Below are 13,944 nucleotides of genomic sequence, written 5' to 3'. Positions count from 1 at the left end.
GCATTCAGCTGCTACGATCAGCGATAAGTTTAATAATTCGTCTGTATTGGCCCTGCCGGCCTGCCTCTGCTCAGACGTGTAGCACGTGTCGAGAGCGTGGCATATTTCTCTCATCCTCGCTGCGGCTGGGTGTGACTGGAACTTTTCCTGTATGCTCTCTGGAAGAGTATACGGAAGCGGAGACTGCAAGCGGGGAATTCTCTCTGTATTGTATCCCGGCTCAATCCATCTGAACGCTGACGGCGGGTTCTTCTCTTGCTCTGTGGCCTCTCTGGGCTGACCGACGGCCAGCTCAGGTTGCGCAGTTGAAGACAGCGCGTGAAACTGTGAATCTGAACGCGCTGTCGCGTATGAGCTGCGGGAGGGAGAATCTGTCTGTCTGACAAGGCGTGGTAGAGGTGAGGGATCTACTGTGGAGAAAGGAATTTTATGTGTTGTCATGTATTCGGCTAATGTTTTCACGAAATGGCCTTTCTTCTTAGACTGGGCAATGTTTTGGTCAAGACGCTTGCTGACTGCGAGCAGTTGAGCCTTTGTGAGAAAGCCCAACTGGTCTGTCAAAGATTCTGGATCGGATGCCATGGATCTACTGGAGCGATACTTTTAATGCTTGGGAGAGGAATCTACATTTCTCTCTTCCTTATGTTCGGTAATGTGGGAAAAGAACCATTTGACTGGCGCCAGGCTAATGTAAGCTGCTCATTCCCTAATATATACAGTACTTATACTGTGATACGCACAAAACGATATTGGGTGTGCCACGTGAGAAAGAAATAATATGTATGTATTTTACAAAAGAAATAATATTTATCATGCAAACTTATGTAATGTGTGTTTCGTTAATATCAGTGACATGAGAAAGTTAAAACAATAATGAAGTTAGTAAGTGCAAAACGACAAGATCATCGGCTTCGATAACTTTAGCCGGCTTAGGTGGAAATATAAGTAATCAAATCCGACAAAATTGTAATTATGTTTTCACCAACTGCCACATGGTAGTAACTTACCCATTGACACTCGCGGTATGCGGTAATCTTTAAGGAAAGCCGGTATTTCCGGTCCCCTATGAATGGCAAGGAAGACTTTCTGGTGGTGGGTGGAAGCGCGCGATGTGCAGGTGAGGCGCTTGACTTCCTTGGAAAGCCGTCCAGGTAATGTAGGGCGGGTAATGTTGACAGGAGAGTGAAGGAGAGTTAACTCCGGTTGGAGTTACACTGGTCCGAAACCCAGGAGCGCCATGCAACAGCAGCCGGTTAAACTGCTGTTCTAGTGGGATGGTTAATCCACCGTACCACGATGTAACGGCTGTTAAGGCTAACTGACAATCAAAAGGCTGGCACGGTCAGCAGCGATGCTGACCGGAAGCAAGGTGGCAATTACACAACTACTGTGTGGGAGATGAGACGATTCATCTCGAAGTGTTTACAAACAACAACGCAAGACATGGCAGTCACGGCAAGATTCTTATTAGCAAGTACACAGGGCAAGAAGGCAAAAAGCAAGGTTAGCTAGCTGGCAAGAAGCAAATCCAAGAATGATTCTAGTGCGCAAAAGTAAAAGTTAAGAGCATCGAGATTGTAGCGGTAAAGCGGTAAGACAATGAGATGCTGATTCACATGATCTTAATGAGGAAGACAAGGAACGAATGAACCAATAACTGATGTAGAAAAGCAATTAACAATCCAAACTGGCGGTACTAAGATTTTCTATCGTTACAATATACAGGGCCATTCATCTTACGCAGTGTGCCGCTACTTGGGACAATTTTTGCACACCTGCCGCGATGTTGTCCCAGTTGACGATGACATAATCATCACGATCGAGCCGCGACTGTTCATGGTAGAAACCCAGCGTGTGCAGCAGCTCGTGCTGGATACAGCCGTAATGACGCATGCAGTCCGACGTCAGTTCGATCATCTGCTTCTGACCCACGCGACCGATACTCGACAGGCACCTGCAATACACAGTAATTTTCAACCGACTTTCCGTTCCCTCGCAGAGAGACAAATCCGTTTCTTTTCACATTAATGGACTGCTACAGAAGCGCTTACTGGAAGCTTTTTTGAAATTTTACGTAGTCAGTTTCGTTGGTGCGTGGCACAAACTGTACACAGTTGCCGGTGTAGTGCATAATGATATCCATCGCTTCCTTAATCATTTTCTTTTCCGACAGTCCTACAACGATTCGACCACGATTTGGTGGGGGATAGGTGGATAAAAAACCGACAAAATGGAGCCATAGTTATCAATTTGATTACAATGGATGGCAAAGTTTACTTTACTGCGGACCGGTAGCCGCTGTCGGCTTACAGCGCATACGATGAATGAGCGCCGCATATCCGTCGCTATAGCCGCATATCTGAACAGTAAGCGCGGCAACCGTGTTCTCTCTGTTCTCTGTCTAAAGCCACAGCCGCAAAACCGGTTCCGAGGTTAAGTAAATTTTGTCGTCCATTGCAAATCACTACTTACTGAATGCCGCCGAACGTTGCGTGCTGAACTCATAGGGGACCGTATTGTTAGGCCACAGGAGACTGTCGTTATCGGCTGCATTGGCAGCCGTATTTCCTCGCATCTGTAGCATCAAATTCGTCGTCGGTGATTTTCGAGTGAACGGCAGAACGTCACACCATGACAGTACCTCGTCCAAGTCAATTCCAGCAATATCGCCCTCCCAGAAATCGCTGCTGTATCGCGACTGATCATCCTCGGCTGCCAACATATTATCATCAACATAGTCTCTCCAGTCTAGAAAAACATTAAAAGTCCAATGCAGCGTTGACATGGGAAAATCATTCCTTGATCAAAACTTGAAAATTTGACTTTTTCTACCGTTTGGCAGCGTTCGGGCTACAGAAGAACCATGGAGGAGCACGAGCCACGCGAATCCGCAGCGTAACAAAATCTGCAACATTTTCGCTACCCTGCTCCTGTTCAAAGGGCTACGATCGCCGTTGGAACGGTTAACACGTTAGACTGCTTAAATAGATTGCCCAGATTAATGTTTCGTCAAAGCCGTTAGGTCTTTATGTACATTCCGGCAATTTTGAAATTGATGCAGCATGAACGGGTTTACGCAGACACTAATGCATGAACGGTAACAGTTTTAAAATATTTAACTGCGTTTATATGCATTATAACCGGTTATTTCTGATTTATGCTCAAAATTATATATACAGATTATATATACAGGCGCGCATCGTTGGGCTTAAAATGTGTGCCTCAGAAGACCCCCAGGAGTCATGATTGATGGCATACATTAGATCGAAATTCAGGTTGAACCGTAGCGCTGATTCTCTTCAGAGTGTTGTTAAAATAATCCAAATTAATAACAAAACTAAGAAATCAATCCCGACTCACGAACTAACATGTTGCTGAACAAATCGCCGTTGAATGGAAAGTGTAACCGTGGATCTGGTGGAAACCACATGTGGCGCCGGCTGGAAATCACATGTGATCTAAGACGTCCGGCGGACGGTTTAATCGTTAAACTGAAGACACCGTCCGAGTGCCGAAACAAAAGTCCGCTGGAAATTGACTGAAATGCTAAGGAACACTACGTTTGTCGCTGTATTTCAATATGCTCAGATTTTCACTATATAAAGCGACGATATGTCAGAGCTATGTTAACAAAGGTACAAGAAAGACCTCATGAATGTCCGTCTTTTTCATGTGGGCATCCTCCAGGACTTTCTGCACCGGTTTCATGGTGAATCGGAAAAGATTTTCTGTCGTGCAACCAGGAGCAAATTAGGCCACTCTCCACAATGGATTACCCTCATTTTCATATGAAGAATTCGTCATCGTAGCAGATTCAGTTCTGCGAATTTAGCGCGGGACAGAGTTGCACTGAAATCAGTACCATCGAAGATAGAGAGTCAGTTTCAATGCGTCCGCCGGTTTCCAACAGAGAAGCGCTTGTGCACGCGACGTGCGTTAACACCAAGCACCTGCCAGTGCTGACATCAGCGCACCTTGGCGGTCAGACGCTTTTCGCGTTGTGGGCGTCAAAAAGGAGGATTTTGCTGGATGAGAGCTCCAAAACTCTGATTTGGTGTAAAAACCATCATTCTTTATACTGGTTTACATTCACTGATAACGCCCAACCGGATGCTGCGAGTAAGCAAAGTAATCAAAGTAAGTAAGGATGGATGGATCTGCAGCTGCTGACAGCTGAAGAGTGCTTCGTATATGTTACGTATTTAAAACTTTCTAAATGACTTCCATAAAGGAAGTCACATACATTGCGTACTCGTATATTTCTGCAGACTTCTTGGTGAACTGCGATTGCTGCATGATTGAATTACGAAGCACGTATTATTATTAAGTAGGCATTATTATGTACGAAGCACGTACTCGATTATCAAAACAATATCAATGCACATATTTGACAGATCTCATGGTTGACACGCGTATATTGGCATAATCCATTGAAATTGCCCTTCCGTCGAAATTTTGGTGGGCGAAGCTTGTACACGTGCGTACTGCAGATTAAACGGTAGCGCTACTTGTAGTCGGTGCAAGTACAGAGTACAAGATGCCGGTTTGCGACACACCGGTGTTTTTTGTCAGTAGCGATGCGCTACCGCTGCTTTTGTTATTCGCACGCGAGGACTCGAGTGAATCCTTAAACAAACGCGCGATTAATAGCCAATTAATGCAGCTGCTTTCTGCCGGAACCGTACTCCGAGTACTTCTATTGCATCCTGCCTAATTACTGGTAATAAATATTTGTCTTCCGAATTTGCCAACGGCGCATTTATTAGACATTTCTAAACAGTAAACGCACAGCCACAGTGCTGTTCATCCCCTGTACATTACTATGATAAAAGTCATAAAACGCAGTCTTTTGATTCGTAGTTGCCGTTCCCGGCGGTAGCGGTGACATCATACACATCGTCCACCAGGCCCTCTTGCATCAGACCGCTTCCTTGAGGATTTTCTGAAAGGTCACCATAAGCAGCACATCGCTCAGCCCAAAAGATACCGCAGTGTATTGTAACCGCGTGCTTTACGTATATATAATTAGGAGAGATATTAAAGCGGATGAATGTTGTCTAAGCGGTTCACCATGTGTGACTAAATTTTCTGCCCAGCTTACCATGAATGACTAGGCACATTTACCGGAAACCGCACATTCTGTTTCTAAACCTGATTTTAGCTTGCGTTCTGCCGTTCGTACGGGAAGTTCTAATAAATTAATCCTATAAACTGGCCGCACAGTGAACTGGGGTTTCTCGATTCTGGTAATCGTAATCATAGCTGATTCGTGACCTCGCATCCTTTTCCAACCTCAGCAGTCGTAAGCTTCCTCAAAGCGCTGATTAAGCAATTACAGTGGAGATGCTTTAAGAGCATCGTTTTGATACCAAAGAACGGTTATATAAGAATGAGTGAATAATGTAGTACGTATGCCCCGGTAAAATAGCGGACAACATTAATTACCTTGGCGAGCAGCAGTGCTGTGGGATCCTGCAGGGAGCCGGCGCGGCCATCCGCCTTGAGCAGCCACTGCACCGCGGCTTCCAGTTTGACCAGTCGGTTCTGCGCCTGCTGCAGGAGTTGGTGGTGTGTGTGGAGATGGCAGGCCATGTAGGCCAGCAGTCCCAGCAGCACCACGACGCAACCGGACACCATGCCCAGCATAAAGGCTAGAAATCCCTGCGTGTCCATACCTTTGACGAACTGCACAACATAAACCCAGGGACCGGCATATTCCGTGCCGTTGACGGCCGTCCAGCCGTCACCCGCCGACTGCACCGCACTGATATTCATTGAACCGAAGAAAAAGACAACAGTCTGAAGAATAAATTGAATCGGAACTGTTTATACGCGCGCGAAAGTAATTCAACAGCAGGTACAGTAAACGCTGTTTTTACGCAGTCTGCGTTAAAACTATTTTATGGGGTTTTTCACAGCAAAGCTCATGGCTTATAAACGGCAGCCGAGGGCCCGACACTGCTTGACAACATTGCCGGAAACATATTCGCTATTCTTTCCGTTTATTCTGCTTGCTCTATATGTATTCGTTGTATGCACTGCATGCATATTTCTGCACTTGATGCAGTCGGCAAAATTTTCTCCGCGAAAAACATATGATTTGTCAGCAGCATTACCTGTTTGCCGGCTGCTACGAGCCGGCGCGATTACTTGTGTGTAATTTATAATAGTCAATAACAGAACTAAAACAGCGAATTGCCAGCTTCCACGAAGTGCTATTACAAGCATTTGATTGATGTCAGGAGCTTTTAGTAATTTCCCTGCTGGCAAAGTGATATAAAACTGTATTTCCATCGAAATAAAATGTTTACGTATTTAATATGTACTACCATATGTATACTATATTATATTCCACGGATATACATCTTATGTAAGATTCCATAATTATGCCGGTTTACGGCATCCCTACCCAGTATTGTAACAATTTCATACAAATATCTTGCAGCATAATTAATAAAAATATGTTTAATATTATTATTAGCGGATTGTTGTACAAGCAATTGCTTTAAGTACAAAACCAAAAATAATAATTATTATACGTAGGTTCTGATTTACTTGAATTTGTTAGAAGAATATATTCGTGCATTTGGTACAGAAACGTAAATATTTTGTATGGGCTGTTTGTGAATCCCCAGATTGTTACTATGTGTTATTATATCGAATTGTCATTGAAATTAGCGAACTGCGCATTAGCAAAAATAACAGGTTCTGCTCACGCCTGTTTATTTTGTTCGTGCCTCCTTAATGTAATAAACATCGTGCCATTATTTAATACATATGCACTTAACCCTTTTACATGCTCGAAATCCTAAGACATTATTCATCCGTGCTGGGCTTGTATATATATATATAACTACTGCATTAGTTTTTAATGTAAAGCTGTTCAGTATTGAAAATAAATTGAAAATGTACCGGAGGCCGCTGCTTGCTTGAAACTAGCAGGAAGAGAAGGCAGCTTGCGCCAAGTTGAATGAACTCTACAATATTCCGTTCATGGATGAAGTATCACGTGGAATGGATAAAACATTATACCGTTCCTGGATTTTGTCGGTCTTCAGCTGGAAGATGACGCACTACCGGCAGCCGCGGCGCTGGTAGTGCAGTGCGTTAGCGAGGCTGCCTTCTTTTAGGCGATGTTTAATAGTCGTCCGAATGCCGTATCGGCACGTGACCCGGAGCATTCAAGATGGCGTGGATCCCAGGATTTTCCTCGCTTTTGCGATGGACTCGTATGTGGCGCTTAACTTTCGAATGGTGAAGCGCTAACCCGTTATTGCACAGTCTACAATACAGACACTGTTCGACCGATTTTGAGATTTTCAAGCACTCTGACAAGAGCATGTTGTGCTTAACATCGTAAGACGAAGAACTGGACGATTTTATACAGTTTTTTATTTAGTATTTTATTAAGCGTCTTTTATTAACTACTGCTAGCTTGATTGTTGTCTTTTTTCCCTTAGAGTAATTATTGGATGCTGGCAAAATACTATTCTGTGTATGTCATGAAACGTTGTGTTTATCAGGTAGAACATACCATGCTGTAGTTACACACGCTTGTACCGCGGACGATGCGAGTAAATGCTTACACACGCTTGTACTCGAATAATCAGGGCTGTGACTTCTGCACCCTGTACCTGCATGTTGCATTTTCACAGTCGAACAACTCGGTTCCAGAATACATAGTCAGTTCTTGCAATGGCTAAAGGCCATAGTCATGAATACAATGGTTATAAATTGCACTTGCAGCACGATCGTAATAGTCGTATATGTGACGCGGGCTCTGATCGGTAGTTTTACGTATTTTTCACTTGTGCTGACCGCTGGTCATCTTGCCGGCCGTTCGAGCTTAATATTGCAGGTGATCAAAGTCTTTCGTTTAGGCTGTGCCACAAGTTGAAGCACCATAAATAAATTTCCTTGATGCAATTTTCGGACGAGGGAATTTTTTTCCGATTTTAAAATGAATTTCAAAAATTTTAAAATTACGGGAAAGTGCTATGGATCTGAAATTGGTTCACTTTCGACTTGATGGCCATGTGTCTTTTACAGCAAAGTTTCAAGAAGATCGGGTAATAACTAATAACCAGACTTTTGGTACACAACACTGCGTCTAAACTTTTCGCCCATTTTAGTTCGCCGTATCTCGGCAAGCGGATGTTGCGCGCGCAAACGGTTTTCCGAACAATGTACACAAATCATTCAGCTTCAGAATGACGTAAAGTATTACAAAATAGTAATTCGGAGTGCGCGCAAGCGAAAGTTTTAGTGCATGTATACAATTATTGACACTATGTACCGGGCCATTTTCCTTAATCAAGGACGTATGTAACGATATGGACAATAGTTGCTAAATGCATTTCTGGCGGGAAACACAAATTAGGAAAAGTTATTTTTGGAATGTCCTTTGTATCCGCAAAGCAAAGCGCAGCTCTGATTGCACTATGCGCATTAAACGATACCTGAAACTGCGAATATTTAGCATCACATGGGAGCGTTAACATTTCCGGTATGCAAGAGCGCAGTGCAGCGCAGGAGTAGCGCCTACTTAGTAGTCTGTATGGTTACTGTGGTACGGAGAAAACGACGATTTAATCAGCGAACCAAACTGGCTGGCAAACAGCATATCAGATTATAATGTTATGCCGTACGTCCACAGTCCGCCGCGCCATGGTTATGTTAATGCGCTACAACGTACCCGCATACTCGCGCCGCACAGGTGCACTTTGCCGTTTCCCGATAAGAATGCCGAATAATCACATAGCGGACGGAAATAAGTGCCACAGGCGGCCGACTACGTCCTCGATCCGCCAGTCGCGCTGCTTTCATAAAAAGCGATCGGTTTTGGCTTTCCACGTTAATTTTGCAACCTGAAAATATATCTAGTGTAGTAAATTAAACAGCCATGTGTGTCTTATGTGCTATTCCGTCTCGCGCTAACTGGGGTAATCAATTCTTTGTAGAATTATATTTTACAAGAGCGATGCTGTTATATGTATAATACAGTATAAGCTAGCATCGCTCTTGTAAAATATGTATAAAGAGTTATTTAATATATACACATATTATAAATGCATTATACTATAATATTATAAATGTATTATACACATATTATATATAGACTATATAATATAAACATATACAGTCTGTATATGTTCATGTATATATATTATGTATGTACAAGAACATACATAATATATATCATGAACATACACGTATGTATATTATGTGCATAAATGTATATATTTGTACGTATTATGCATAACGGAAATGGAATTACTATACAGACGATCATGGTCCACGTACATTTCCCGTAACAGTTGCTGTTATTTGCAGCACTGGGTAAGGCGCTATCCAGCCGGGCCATGAACTTCAGTTTGCCGTTTCCGGGAGACGGCAGCGTTCCCGACGGCGTCGAAGATATTGTCGACGGGACATGTATGTCCTGGGAAGACATTACCCGGGTGTCGCTCGTCATCCTGCTGCTGATGGTAATGGTGGGACTGCGCGTCTACCAGCTGCAGATGGAGCTCCAGGATGCGCTTAACGGACGATCAACCGTCTCGGGCAACGCCACGCCCTTCAAAGGTATGACGCTGTTGTCGAACTACCCGGTATAGCTGGTAGCCTTGTAATGCATAGATCCCTTTTAAGAAATTTATGACCTCCTACATCCCCAGTGCCTTTGCGCAAAAACTAGACATTGAACTGTTAATGGAAGCTGTATGTAGTGTGTATCGAAGGATAAATTGTGCAATACCGATCCTGTGACCTTGCAGACGCCCCTGGACACCGAATGACGGAAGGCCGAAAGGGATTACGTGGCTGATTAAAAACGCCTATCCAGTCTGGTGTCAGCACTGTGTGCCGGCGTTACAGCGGCCGGAATCTCTAGGGTAGCCGGTGGAGGCGTTCTGTACATACTTCGTCGGCTTTCTATACACTTGGTTGTACTGCGCATGCTGCCGCCAACATTGACAGTTAACTACAGCCAGTAATTAATTATACGCATCATTTTCTTATATCTATATTATTACAACTCTATATGACCTTTAATAAGTATCACGTGAAAGTACAAACTAAGTACTAGAAACAGAAGTTTGATGATGTTTGATCAACTTTGATGATTACAACTTAATAGGTTTCTATTTTATCTTGTTATTTTGTGTTATTATTGAATATTTTTACAACCGCACCTTCACCATGGGCATTTTCATCTATTAATAGCGTTTCGACATTGATTAAGTGTACTGAAAAAGGCACCATAGAATTATTGCATACGTTGGAATTACGCACGTGTATTGTCTATATACGCTCTTATATAGATGTAGATACGGTAAGAATTTAGTGTTTGTAAGTGTTTTGCGTAAACGACTGCCAGCAGAACTACTGTATGTAGTACTGTATAATAATAAAATCGCGCGCGATTAATATGCATATTAAAATAATTCAGGAAGCAAGTCTTGCTGGACAACACTGTATCTGTAGTACAATTTCGTGCACTTAGTCCACTGTACATTAGCATAATTGGATATTATTTCTCAATATGTACAAAGCGAGCTTCGCTCAACAATTTAGAATAATTATTTGCATACATCTACTGCAACGCGCATAAGTACCGACTGTACGTGCCGTGGATGCGCACAGCATGGAGCCCACATACTCAACATACGACACCGTCGACACATATGTAACTATTCTAGAACGTATAATGTACAGTATTAATTTTTGACGTATTCGTCATGGTGACAGTGGTGTGTAATTGCATATGCCTTCCGGATCGGAAGTGTATACCAATCGCGGTGTTTTTTGTCAGCAGCGATGCTCTGCTGTTTAACGGTCCGGCTGGATATAATACCCGTGAAAATACGCAGAGAAGTTGCTGTTTCGGGGCTATGCAGACAGTACATGTATTGAATCGTTTCTTTATCTACTCGTACAGGTTTTAATGTTCGCCATTAATCTGTGTCCTGTGACGCGGCAGAAAAATTCCTGATGGTGCATTTAATAAAGATTTCGCAGAATACATAGCCACCGTGCGCATTTCACTGTATTACAGGCAGTTCACAGTACTCTTCGAATCTACGATTTATTCTGTACTATCATTGGTCGTATTTTTTATAACTGCGAAAAAAGACAGCGTCGACAATGCAATAAATGCAAAACATATTAATTTGCACATCCATTATGTTCAAGACGCCGCTGCAGTCCGCCATCGGCGTCTTCGTCTTCATGATGCTCTGCTAATGAATTATGGAAGGAATGACCAACTAACTGTGTTATCTCCTGAAAACGCGCCGCTTATAAAGCGACACCCGAGACGTCCAAAATTGCCGGCAAATATGTAGTTGTTTCGCCTGTTGTCTGTCTGCTGTATATATGCATGTACCGATCTGTACATTCCGCTAAAAAACATCACCAGCTGACTGTACATTTCCGGTTTCCCGGCAGTGAAGAGTGCGGCGCGAGCACAAAAAATGTATGTTGCAAAAACCGCTTCCTAGACTTCCGAATGACATCATAATTCATGATCGGGTAAATTTATTGCAGTTTCTCGTCAGTACATCATTTATTACAGTTCACGTCGGTTTTATAATAGCGGTTAACGTACAACGTGTTAAACCACACAAATTATAATCAAATACTTCCGTGTTTCATATTAGGTATGAATTCCAGTCTGCATACATAGTATGCCGAAAATATTAAGCATAATTATTTATAAGTAAACCAGAAGCTGCAGCTGCTATAAAACTAGCAGAAAAAATTTCCCGCTTCCGGCGGATAAATTGATCCCCACACTAATAAGATCATCGAAGAAGTATCATGCGCACATAATAAAAAATTAAAACAACTATATATAGTCCGTCTACTGGATCTTCTCGGTCTTCTCGAAGGTGACCTTTTTCTCCACGGACTGCCGGCGATCGCGTCGCTGCTGCACACGCTGTTTCTGCTGCTGGAACTTGTCGCGGATGTCCATCTGCAGACGGCGCACATTCCCGCGGACACTGCTCCACATCCGGTCCAACTGCGGGCGGAACATCATGTACAGTTTGGGCAGGGAGAACGCCAGCACCCATCCCACCATCAACAGGCTCATCAGGTTGAAGTAGCGGCCGACGTACGTCAACAAATACATGTAGAACATCATCTTCAACGTTTCGGCGAGACTGTCCGCCAAGTACAAGTTGCGCATGGCCACCAGCTTCCGGTTCAACGGCTGCAACACGGCGTCCAGCTGTTCGTGGAGGTACGCCGGGTCCAGGACGATGTCGCGCTGGAGGATGCGCTGGAAGGGATGCGCGACGCCGGGACGCTGCTGCAGCGCGTAGAAGAGCTGGCGTCCGAAGACGCTGATCCCCGGCGACGATGAGGACGCCCAGGGAGAGGTAGGCGAAGATGCTGATCAGGCTGAAGTAGGACAACGCCCCCATCAGTCCCAACCCGGCGCTGAACACCACCGCCGAGTCGCGGACGTTGCGCCACAGGCAAAGGTCACGGGCGACGTGCAGCAGCGGGCGCAGACGGAGCGGCTGGATCGCCTGGACCGGCGCTTCCGGAGAGAGGTCCAGGAGCGGCGCCACCGCGGGCGGGAGCTCCTGCGGCACCCCGCGGCTGTCCACCCACCCGGCGGGATGCTCCGCCTCCGGCGCGCGGCGACTGTCCATGGCGAACTCGGCCATCTGCGGCGGCAGTTCCGTGTTGTAGGTGCGCTGCTCCTGGACTTCCGGTTGCAGGAGCGGCGTGACCTCGGTGGGGCGCGGCTGCTGCCAGAGGCGCTCCTGTTCCTGCAGTTCCTGGTAGTCGCGCTGGTCCAGCAGGGAGTCGGCCATGGAGTCCAGGCGGTCGCGCGGCAGCAGGTCGTCGTACTGGCTGTTGACGAACTGGGGTGCCTTGGCGCCAGTCGGCCGGCGGCGCCTCCTCGCGGACGTACGTCTCTGTCGGGCTGTCGCGGCGGTTCATGTCGGAGCGCTCATCGCGCTGGAAACGCGCGTTCTCCAGACGCCGCACCGGCTCGATGGAGGTCGTCTCCTTCTTGTAGTGGAATTCCGGGGCGTTGACGTTCAGATCGCTCTGGATATTCATTGCGTCCATTCTAAAAATTAATACATCAATGAATTATACGAAAGCAAAAAGAAAAGAAATAGAATAATTAAGAAAATACGAGAAAGAATTACACGAAATAAAATTAACAGTAATGAAATTATTTTAAAAAACTCCTACGAAAATTACAAGCAGGAAAAAGGAAACCAATAGTACACATAAAAAACGAATATATACCTAATTTTTAAAACTGAACATATAGAAGGAAGATTTAATTATACGCAATAGAGAACTGGAAATAATAAATGAACATGAGAAAAAATGCGATAATAATTTAAACGAAATGGAAAATAGAATGGTACTACACAAACGAAAGAAAATAATTATAACCAATAAAAAAAATAATTTCCGATTAAAAAGTAAATGCAAACAAAATTAGATAGAATTACTTGGAAAACGGAATTTTAACACTCGCAATAAAAATCACTAGACCGTCATGAAGATTGCCGGTAAATATATTTCAAGGCAGCGAGGACTTACTTGGCAGATGAATGATAATTATTCAAGATTCCAATATAACTTCAAAAGCGTTTTCAATAAAAGTGCGAATTTCAGATTTGTATTTGCTTGACAGTGAAATGTTTGGGTTTTTCCTGGTGGCAGCGTGCGCGGCGGCTTATATAGCTTGCGTCGCGCGTGGACGGGCCTGGTCTATCGAGTGGCGACTGGAATTTCCCACCGACCGTTACAGCAAGAGGGGATGGGCTGTGTTCACTATTGACTGTTTTACCGCGTATGACTCGCTCAGTGGTTGTTCATTCAAATTTCAATAGTCATCGCTGTCTACTTGAGTGCCGGTACAAATTCCACGGGGTTGAGAAGATATACAGCCAACCGGCTTGA

At 44.3% G+C, this 13,944-nt stretch overlaps 4 protein-coding genes across 4 annotated transcripts; 1 reads left to right on the top strand and 3 right to left on the bottom strand.

The window, feature by feature from the left end:
• Nucleotides 1-1,450: 1,450 nt before the first annotated feature.
• On the bottom strand, nt 1,451-4,275 carry LOC129600724 (zinc metalloproteinase nas-6-like). Its single transcript, XM_055499286.1, has 6 exons — nt 3,649-4,275; nt 2,833-3,546; nt 2,642-2,748; nt 2,473-2,575; nt 2,052-2,175; nt 1,451-1,954 (listed from the first exon to the last, which is right to left on the bottom strand). The coding sequence occupies exons 2-6, from the start codon at nt 2,912-2,914 to the stop codon at nt 1,732-1,734; spliced, it is 639 nt and encodes a 212-aa protein (XP_055355261.1). The 5' UTR covers nt 2,915-3,546; nt 3,649-4,275; the 3' UTR covers nt 1,451-1,731.
• A 468-nt stretch (nt 4,276-4,743) lies between these two features.
• LOC129600725 (uncharacterized) lies at nt 4,744-5,991 on the bottom strand. The gene is made up of 2 exons (XM_055499287.1): nt 5,446-5,991; nt 4,744-4,942 (listed from the first exon to the last, which is right to left on the bottom strand). The coding sequence occupies exons 1-2, from the start codon at nt 5,773-5,775 to the stop codon at nt 4,919-4,921; spliced, it is 354 nt and encodes a 117-aa protein (XP_055355262.1). The 5' UTR covers nt 5,776-5,991; the 3' UTR covers nt 4,744-4,918.
• Nucleotides 5,992-8,825: 2,834 nt separating this feature from the next.
• LOC129600729 (uncharacterized) lies at nt 8,826-10,324 on the top strand. Its single transcript, XM_055499292.1, has 3 exons — nt 8,826-8,942; nt 9,334-9,585; nt 9,777-10,324. The coding sequence occupies exons 1-3, from the start codon at nt 8,903-8,905 to the stop codon at nt 9,824-9,826; spliced, it is 342 nt and encodes a 113-aa protein (XP_055355267.1). The 5' UTR covers nt 8,826-8,902; the 3' UTR covers nt 9,827-10,324.
• Nucleotides 10,325-11,521: 1,197 nt separating this feature from the next.
• LOC129600714 (reticulon-3-A-like) lies at nt 11,522-13,741 on the bottom strand. The gene is given in 3 exon segments (XM_055499277.1): nt 11,522-12,349; nt 12,351-13,093; nt 13,582-13,741. Coding segments are annotated over 2 exon segments (966 nt in total). The 5' UTR covers nt 12,831-13,093; nt 13,582-13,741; the 3' UTR covers nt 11,522-11,863.
• Nucleotides 13,742-13,944: the final 203 nt, after the last annotated feature.

Source organism: Paramacrobiotus metropolitanus, unplaced genomic scaffold (assembly GCF_019649055.1).
Source record: "Paramacrobiotus metropolitanus isolate TYO unplaced genomic scaffold, Prichtersi_v1.0 Parri_scaffold0000191, whole genome shotgun sequence".
NCBI classification, from domain to species: Eukaryota; Metazoa; Tardigrada; class Eutardigrada; order Parachela; family Macrobiotidae; genus Paramacrobiotus; species Paramacrobiotus metropolitanus.
The sequence above is the reverse complement of the archived record's forward strand: the minus strand, read 5'-3'. Positions and strand labels throughout refer to the sequence as shown.

Excerpts from the sequence above, each read along its gene's own strand:
- LOC129600725 (XM_055499287.1), bottom strand. The coding sequence starts at position 5,775 with ATGAATATCAGTGCGGTGCAGTCGGCGGGTGACGGCTGGACGGCCGTC. Across the intron at positions 4,943-5,445 it reads CAGCACTGCTGCTCGCCAAG|AAAATCCTCAAGGAAGCGGT; the intron begins GTAATTAATGTT and ends GTGACCTTTCAG.
- LOC129600724 (XM_055499286.1), bottom strand. The coding sequence starts at position 2,914 with ATGTTGCAGATTTTGTTACGCTGCGGATTCGCGTGGCTCGTGCTCCTC. Across the intron at positions 2,749-2,832 it reads AGCCCGAACGCTGCCAAACG|ACTGGAGAGACTATGTTGAT; the intron begins GTAGAAAAAGTC and ends ATGTTTTTCTAG. Across the intron at positions 1,955-2,051 it reads AAATTTCAAAAAAGCTTCCA|GTGCCTGTCGAGTATCGGTC; the intron begins GTAAGCGCTTCT and ends TGTGTATTGCAG.
- LOC129600729 (XM_055499292.1), top strand. The coding sequence starts at position 8,903 with ATGTGTGTCTTATGTGCTATTCCGTCTCGCGCTAACTGGG. Across the intron at positions 8,943-9,333 it reads TCCGTCTCGCGCTAACTGGG|CACTGGGTAAGGCGCTATCC; the intron begins GTAATCAATTCT and ends TGTTATTTGCAG. Across the intron at positions 9,586-9,776 it reads CAACGCCACGCCCTTCAAAG|ACGCCCCTGGACACCGAATG; the intron begins GTATGACGCTGT and ends GTGACCTTGCAG.